Genomic DNA, 8,770 nt, shown 5'->3' with positions numbered 1-8,770 from the left:
TTTTGAAAGTCAACTTTTTACTTTCCAACTGTACACACTTTACAAATCATTTTTGACTTTGGATTCACACAATTTAAAGTACTAGAAATGAAAAGGCCAGTTCTAATGAGAAGTTTTTAATGAAGTCTTACTCTTTTACTTCTGCATTAAAAATGCTATCTTTATCTCAATTTGTTTATATTCCTAAATACAAATGCATTTTAATGATATTTTGTAAATTTTAAAAAAGGAGCGATGCAACCCCTCTTTCTTTAATGGTAAAACAAATCCATAAGTCAATTTCAGAATCAGTAGCAAAACATTCTCATAAGATCATTTAGTGAGATATATAACATTTGGAGCCGCTTATTGAAGAAGCAAAACAAACTCTAGGAGTAAGCAAAGTAAACACAAAAAATTGAAAATGAATGCTACTTAAAGTGAGCAGAAAGGAGTAGTCCACACTATATATACAGTACAAGTGTGTAGTGTTGGTTTTTTGTCCAAAACCTACTAAATTTCAGTGCTCTCAATTCTTAGTTCATTTGAAGATCATTGTTCTTATGTTGGTGCACTGGACTGGTTCAGTTTTTTGAACTGCACTAAAATCATGGTCATGTTATCACATCCATCACCAATAGCTATTGTTGGTGCCAAACATCGATCCAGCACTCTTTCACAAACTGCAGAAAGTTTTGTTTCCTGTGCACAGAAATGGTGTAATGTCAATATTATGATTAAAACACCAGAACAATAGGTGTCAATGAAGGGTCCATAGCTCAGTGGTAGAGCATTTGACTGCAGATCAAGAGGTCACCGGTTCGAACCCGGTTGGGCCCTTTATTTCTTTTCTAAATTTTTGTTTAATAACAGGTATAAACAACAATTAATATCCATGACAGGAAACTCACAATGAGAAGTTGTTGGCGTACGAAATCAACCAATTGTTGGCTTGACAAGCAATCCCTGAAGCAACAGGAGCCAAAAATTATTACATGGTTCGGACCACCATATGTTTATTATTGTCTTGGCTAATCTTAACGTCACACATAATTGAGTTTTTGAATTATAAACTCGATTTAAGTGTGATGTAGAGATTGATCAAGAACTATAAATTCTGAAGAACATATAATTTTCCCCCATATAAATAATAGAGAACATTCAGAACTGAAACGGGGACAGAGACAGAAAAGGATAATAGAATAAGAAGCATACCATATGCCATCACAGGCAAGCACTATAAATTCATCTTCATCACAAAGTTCAATCTGTGATAAAATGTAAAAAATGATTAATACTGAGTCAAAAGTTGAAAACTTAAGATGGTAGTAAATACTTGGAATCTTAAGTTTTATCCAAGCATTTCATTTTTGGTTCTTCCATGTTGCAATCATGAAACTGTGGTAGAGTTAATCGATTTAATGTATCACACATGAACAAACTTACAGTATTTATGTCTGGATTGGCTGTCACCATTTGTTTTTCAGCAGGAAGGAATCTATTCTGCTTAAACTCCATGTCACCTGCAGAATATTGAAGCATAATGAATGGGAACCATATAAACCATGACTAATATACACCATTACCAAAAACCCTGTCGTAATCCTACATTCACTAGAGATAAGACTAATTTGTAGTATAAAACAGGTGCAAACCTCATCTTACAAGCAGGTTTGTAAGGTTGAGTTAGACTTAAAGTCCAGTTCTTAGTATGATATCAAAGCCATGTGTTAAAGTCTATCCTAACGAAATTTGTTATTTGTTAGGTTTTTGTTGAGTGTGTTAGAATCTAACATTGATTAGAGATAAGACAAATTTACAATATAAAGTGGGTGCAAATCTATCCTTACAAACTAAAATTGGAAGAAACTTAAATAAACATTTATAAGAGTTCACTTGGTAGTAGGTAAAGTACCTATAGCTCTTGCAAGGCTTAAACTCCCATTAACTCTTCCTGCATGAATAAAACCACCAGCTTTTATGATTCTATCCTTCTCAGAATCAAGATCAGGTTTATGATCTATTGACAAATCATACGCCTGCACATAAACCGAACAATAGTCAGAAAATTTTTGTAATAATTGTAGACGAAATCTGTGTTATTTTGAAGATGAGAATTTCCATCTTGATGTTACCTGACCCTTCCTACATATTACACAACGTGAATCACCAGCATTTGCTACAAAAAGTTGGTTGTTTCTTATAACTGCAACACACGCAGTGCTTCCTGAAGTTGGTCCACCAAAATTAGAATGAGGACCCTGCTCACAATACATAAGACATATTACTGAATGCAACAAAAAGAGACACCACAAAAGAAAAATGGAGGTGCAGAGAAATTATAATTTAGCACACACACAAAACCAACACACTTGGAGAAACAACACTCAAAGGACCTTCAAAATGTCATACCTACCTCCTCAAAGGCCCAACTATCCTCTTGAGCCTTCTTATATTCTCTGCTTCTTGGAGACCAAATCAATCCTTCTATCTTACCATTGAACTTGTTTATCTTATCACCCAAACTTGCCAATTCCCTCCAGCCCCTTTGACCTCGCATCATCTCATCCATCCTGCAATTATTACAAAAATGCTATTTCATTACTCATTTTGTTTAATTTCATTTTATTTTGGTGTTTTTGTTGCAGGATTAGAAGAAAACAATGAATGCACATGGAACCACTGAACACATCTTTTTTGCCTATATAGGGCTTTAGTCCCTGAACTTGGATCTGAAATTAGAATCTGTTATGTTATATTTTGGTCCCCAAACTTTAAAAATGAATGGATATAATTTTTTAACCTAGTGACATTAATTTTGTGGACTTGTTAAAATGGTGTTTTCAGGCTAACATTTGAGTTGTAACCTATCAAAAGGGTATAAACAACTCAAAAAGGTCATCCTAAAACGTATTTGACACGTCAAAAAAATTTAAAACAGTTGGGTAACAGGATTATATCCATTCATTTTTAATGTTTGGGAACCAAAATGTATCAAATTTTAGGACATGGACGAAATTGGGATTAAAAACATATTTAATCCCAAATTTTAATGCATACTTCATATGTGATCTTCACTTCTATAATTTTAATGAAATGCAGTAAATTGAACGTATGTTATACTATACAGTGAAAATATAAAACCAGCATCAGTCTCTATATTCAGAAGAATCACTTTCAGTAATTAGAAATGAAGTTCACTCTTTTTCCTCTAACCTGAAAAATGATTCCCGAAGAGAGGTTCCTATATCTCCAGCTGTGTATGCTTCACTCTTGACCACCTGTTGGTGAAGATACTTAGCACAAAACTTGGCAACCACTTTACCTGGAAAATTTTGGGCTTAATTCAGCATCCATAACATATTTCTGATTCCAAAATAAGACATTTTGTTCAAGTCTTTACCTCCATGACCATCATAAACTCCAAAAAAGGAAGTGGATTCATCCAGATCAAGATGTGCAGCATGCTAGCAGAAGAAAAGAGAATGAAGAAACTTAAACAGCTGAGTAATGTTCAACTAAAGCAATCTATGCAACAAAGATAAATCAAAGCAAGTTGCAAACTACAATATTAAAAGCATAATTAATGGTATATACATTCATTCCAGAAAACATAATTGACCAGACCAAAATCTCATTGTCCTTAAAACATGAGACAGAAGATAAAATTGCATCTTTTCTAATCCCCAACAACCTCAAATTTGTTGAAAACTGAACATTCTAATGAAGATCTTTTTTTGTGCAGACAAAATTCAGTATTTCTCACTGACAAGATTATCAATTTAACAAACTAAGTATCAACTTTTCCAGCGAAAACTCACTGCATCTTCCATTGATGCACGCCAGCCTTGCATTGATGATAAACCATATCTAAGATGATCATTTTCTCCATCATCGGAAGACTTTTCAGTTTTGGGAGTGCTGAGATTTGTCCCCATTCTTTCTGATCAAAACAAATAAGCATTAGTTTTATTTCTTCAAGCATGAAAAATTAAAGAAAACAACACCAAAATAAAACATTGAAAACAAATTTGGATATCATTCTACAATAACTCTTACATTAAAAATCTAATGTCTACATTAAAAATTAAGAATGAGCTGTTTCCAAAGAGGAAAGTAGAAAGAGTGAAAGAAAATTTCAACTGAAAGACACTTCAGTGGGGAGAACAGTGTGAAGCATAACTTTTGCAATTCTAGTACATGGCAGAAGAAAGATAATGATGAAGGAATGATTTTCAAGCATGGAAGAGGAACTAAGAAGAAGACTCCAGTCAACGAAAGGGTCATAAAAACTGCTTTTTTCTTTTTACCCTTTTCTCAGTCGCAGGGTTAGAAAAAGAAAACTGACACTGAATACAGAATACAGAATGATCTAAAACTAAAGCCATCCAACACAAGAAGGAACAGAAAATTTCAACCCAAAATAAAATATATGGAGACAGAGCAAACAGAATTCAAGCTATAAGTAATGAAAGCTGAATAGACAAGAACTAGTGCTTAATATGGAAAGATGATCACAAGAAAAATTGGAAATTCTTGAAGTCTTAGTTGTGTTGAGAAAATGTACAAAAAGTAATGAAGATCAAGATTAATCAACAGTTAAGAGAAAAGCAAAGAAGCAATAATCAGAGAGCAATAGAGGGTAGAATCCATAATCAAGGAATACCCAGATGATAATATGAACAATAAATTAACAGTAACAGTTCACAACTCATAATTCTGTCTTTTCTAACTTGAAAGTTAAAAAAATATATATCTATATATCTAATGAGCAACAGTTCATAAGACTTTACTTTTAATTCTTTCTTCCTTTTTCTGAGAAGTATGAACAAAGTAATAATGGGAAGATTGAAGAGTGCTACTAACAGGTCAGAAGTATATGAAGAGAGTGAAGTGTTGAGTTTGGAGTTTAGACAGAAAGGTAAAGGAAAGAGAGTGAAGAAGAGAACACAGAAACAAGAACAATTACTACCGCTACTATTATAAAGAAAGAAAAGAAAAAGAAAAAGAAAAAAGACTTTGTGGCAAAGATCGATATTTGTTTATTCTGGTTTAGAGCCTCTGAATTTGTCAGACACTGTTCATCCACCGAACAATTTTTACACAATTTCAATGTATTCTTACAGGCTAAACATATGTTCGAAGAAAAATATTTCATCATGCATGCTTTTAGAAAATGTCTCAACCAATTTACTCAAATCTCTTGGTTAATATTTTATGCAGATAATAGAATGTGACTGAAACAGAAATTTCACCGAAAAAAAAAGAGTTGATTGATATATTATAAATTAAAGACATATATTAAAAAGTAAAATTGTAAGTAAAAGAGTTTTGGTGTCTCTGTTGTTTTGGTCTTATTTTGTTTTCCTTAAAAACAGACTCACACAGTCAAGATCAGACAAAGTAACCTTCATTTCAATGAAATTAATAATTGCTGCAGAATTTAGAAAGAAGTTTTTGACGAGGAAAAAAAATCTGCACAAGACAGTGACACGTAACAATATGTAAATATATTTATTATGCAGAGAGAAAGATAATAGATATTTTAATGGGTGGAGAAAGATAGAGATAATGCAGAAGTGAAGAATAGAATTTGAAATAAACATAAGAAAATTGAAAATTGAAAATTGTGGGTAGCATAGTAAAGGATGTGTGGTATGAGTAGTTGATATGGTGTCATTGTTGTTAATGAAGGACAAAGACTTCTCTAAGTCAAAGTCTTCACCATAACATCCATCACAATTTTTAATCATTTTCCGAGTAAAAATCATTTCTTTTCTTTGCTAGTATTGAATAAATGCATGACCACCATGCTGACTCAAATTTAATAGATTTATGTATAATACTTTTTAATGGGGTTATAATTTTTAAAATTGGTTTTTGGATTGAGAAACAATTTTCATCTAAATTAATGTTTCGGAAATAATTTCACGTTACCTAAAAGTCGTATATATTTCTCAAAATGTACTAAAGATAAATGACTTCACGATCTTATTGTTGTTGTTCAGTTTTAATACAAATTAATATGAATAATTGTAACGTCATGTTTTCGGTGTGTTAACTGTGTGAGATAATTTAAAGATGGTAATTAAATTTGTATTATGTTTAATCTTTGATTTGTTTAATGTAGCGTAAATGGGTGGTGTAACTAGTATATGGTTTAATGAATGGTGGGGTTTGGTATAGGTTTTGATTGGTTTGAAAATAAGAAAAGTTAATAAATAAAAGAAAGTAAAAGTTGAATTGCATAATGAATAGAATGAGTGTTTGAATGAAATAACTGCATAATGGTTAATGTGAACTTTTTTTTTTCTTTCATGGTTAATGAAGACAAGGACTTGTAGAATTGAATTTTCGGTGATATTAGTTTTTTTTTTTAAGTTGTAAAAACAATTTACTCTTTTGGTTTAAAACGTGAGGATTAGAGAAATTTGATTTGATTGGATGAAGTATTACCTGTTAAAACTTTGGTTTTTTAGAAGTTGTTGTATTGTATTTTATTTATTTGTTTGGAAGTTAAAAAAATGAGTAATTTTATGTTTTATTTGTTATTTGTGTACTAATAATGTTGAATGTTTATCACATGTTTTCTTTCATTGTTTTATTGCTACATGGTTAAGGAAAGCTTTTTAGGATTTGTAGTTTTCTTATTTGAATTTGGTTGTTCAGTTTATAAAATTTTATTGAGTTAGTACGTATGATTATAAATAAATCTAAAAATCATATGAGTAATATTGTCTATGACTTTTAGGTGTTGAAATGTGTCAATATTCAAACTAGAGAAGGTATGGTGATTTCATTTATGGACATAATATGACTAGTTTCATTTAAAAATTGGCTTAAGATGAATATGTGGGTAGTTTTTAAACTTTTTATAGGAGTACATACTTCTATTTATACTGAGTTTATGGGGTCATTTATGCTTGAATTGAGGACTTTCAAAGATTTTGATTAGAGAATAATTATTTTTTTAGCCTCTCATGATTTTTTGGATCAATGAATGATTTTTTAAAGTTTTAGAGAAAAATAATGTGTTGCTTGATTTTTGTAAGTACATGCAATTCAAAACATATATTTTTTAAGTTTAATGTTTTACTTAAAGGTACTAAAATATAAATTTAAAAAATTCATCAACGAACAACAATCCAAAACAAGATGTCCAAGTTATTACATCAATGAGAAACTACGCAACATTCACTAAAGCAACATCTTCATTATATCCTCCAACTTCATTTTGCTCATTTCAAAGCTTATCCATAAACTAAATCAAAAATTTATCAGTTTTATAGTTTTGAAAAGAAAAATTTAACTTGTTGTTATAAACATTTTATTTTATAATGATAATTTTTATTATAAAATATTTTAGAATAAATAAACAGTCAAAAATTAACTTTAGATTTTACATTCTGAATGTATTTTGAAATCCTCGTTTCAAAAAATATTTCTATTGGGAATGTTATTCCGGATAATAAATTTTTGAAAAATATAAAAATTTCAAAGATGAATGTCTATTGATTATCCTTATTACCGAAAGAGGGTGGAAGAAACAAATATAAAGTGTAAAAAGTAAAAACTCATTGAATGTCTCTGCAAAACAATAAACATGCTAATTGGGTTCAATGATTGTGACAAACCTTCATGAAAAGGGGCTTCTCCCTGCACCTCCAAACTTTCTCCTGTATGTTCAATAATTACCTTTTTGACCTTAATTAAAAGTATGATTTCGTTTCATAAATTTTCATGTTTTTTTATGAAACGGATTTTAGAATCTATTTCAGAAAAGTATGAAACGGATTTCAAAATTCGTTTTTAGAAAAAACGAATTTTGAAAAAACCTTTTTGACCTTAATCAAAAGTATGATTTCGTTTCATAAATTTTCATGTTTTTTTATGAAACGGATTTTAGAATCCATTTCAGAAAAGTATGAAACGGATTTCAAAATTCGTTTTTAGAAAAAAAAATTAAAATTTATGAAACGGATTTCGGAATCCGTTTCAGAAAAGTATGAAACGGATTCCGAAATCCGTTTCTAGAAAATAAAATAAAATTTGTGAAACGGATTTCGGAATCCATTTCAGAAATGTATGAAACGGATTTCGAAATCCGTTTCACAAAAACAAAATTAAAATTTGTGAAACGGATTTTAGAATCTGTTTCATACTTTTCTGAAACGGATTCTGAATTTCGTTTCACAAAAAAATTAAAATTTGTGAAACGGATATCAGAATCCGGTTCAGAAAAGTATGAAACGAATTCCGAAATTCGTTTCTAGAAAAAAAATTAAAATTAAAAACGTGGTTGTCGTTAATGTCGCTGAGGGAGGGGTCAAAGGTAGTGTCGAACTCGACGACGAAGGAGGTTGAGCTGGGGGAGGGTTGGGGGAGGCCCATGGAGAGGGCAGAGAAGTGGGTGGAGGAGGCGATGAGAAAGGCGAGACCTTCGTCGAAGGGGCAGGAGGGAGAGGAGAGGATAGAGAAGGAGAAGCGGGAGGAGAAGGAGGCGGTGGAGTTGGTTTGGGAGTCAAGAAAACAGAGGGTCAAAAAAGTAATTATTGGGGATACAAGAGAAGGTTTGGGGGTGCAGGGAGAAGCCCCTCATGAAAAACAATGAGCTTGCATAGGCCCACATTTACATGGGATAACTTTCACTAAGTAGTGGTCCATAAAATAGAAACCACAAACTACATTTTTAGGTTTTTGTCACATTGTGTTTTTATTAACTCGTATGGAAGATAATGCACTATACTACTGTTATGGTGGAACAAAAAAGTTGGATGTGGTGTACAAGGTT

The 8,770-nt window shown here is 31.4% G+C and overlaps 1 protein-coding gene and 1 non-coding gene across 2 annotated transcripts; one reads left to right on the top strand and one right to left on the bottom strand.

Moving 5' to 3' along the window:
* Window positions 1–250: 250 nt before the first annotated feature.
* Window positions 251–4,709, bottom strand: LOC114193296 (probable protein phosphatase 2C 60). Its single transcript, XM_028083028.1, has 11 exons — window positions 4,646–4,709; window positions 3,801–3,922; window positions 3,383–3,446; window positions 3,196–3,304; window positions 2,396–2,552; window positions 2,115–2,240; window positions 1,895–2,018; window positions 1,426–1,502; window positions 1,195–1,247; window positions 891–945; window positions 251–681 (listed from the first exon to the last, which is right to left on the bottom strand). Exons 1-11 carry the CDS (start codon window positions 4,692–4,694, stop codon window positions 541–543), a joined length of 1,077 nt encoding a protein of 358 aa, XP_027938829.1. The 5' UTR covers window positions 4,695–4,709; the 3' UTR covers window positions 251–540.
* TRNAC-GCA lies at window positions 748–819 on the top strand. The gene has a single exon. It is a non-coding gene; the product is annotated as a tRNA-Cys (tRNA).
* Window positions 4,710–8,770: the final 4,061 nt, after the last annotated feature.

Source organism: Vigna unguiculata, chromosome 8 (assembly GCF_004118075.2).
Source record: "Vigna unguiculata cultivar IT97K-499-35 chromosome 8, ASM411807v1, whole genome shotgun sequence".
NCBI lineage: Eukaryota > Viridiplantae > Streptophyta > Magnoliopsida > Fabales > Fabaceae > Vigna > Vigna unguiculata.
The sequence above is the reverse complement of the archived record's forward strand: the minus strand, read 5'-3'. Positions and strand labels throughout refer to the sequence as shown.

What these genes read in the sequence shown, in the direction of transcription:
- LOC114193296 (XM_028083028.1), bottom strand. Translation starts at nt 4,694, where the DNA reads ATGAGTTGTGAACTGTTACTGTTAATTTATTGTTCATATTATCATCTG. An exon ending in TTGTTCATATTATCATCTGG is followed by an intron (nt 3,923 to 4,645) that starts GTATTCCTTGAT and finishes TGTTTTGATCAG; the next exon opens with AAAGAATGGGGACAAATCTC. An exon ending in CTTCGGGAATCATTTTTCAG is followed by an intron (nt 2,553 to 3,195) that starts GTTAGAGGAAAA and finishes TAATAATTGCAG; the next exon opens with GATGGATGAGATGATGCGAG.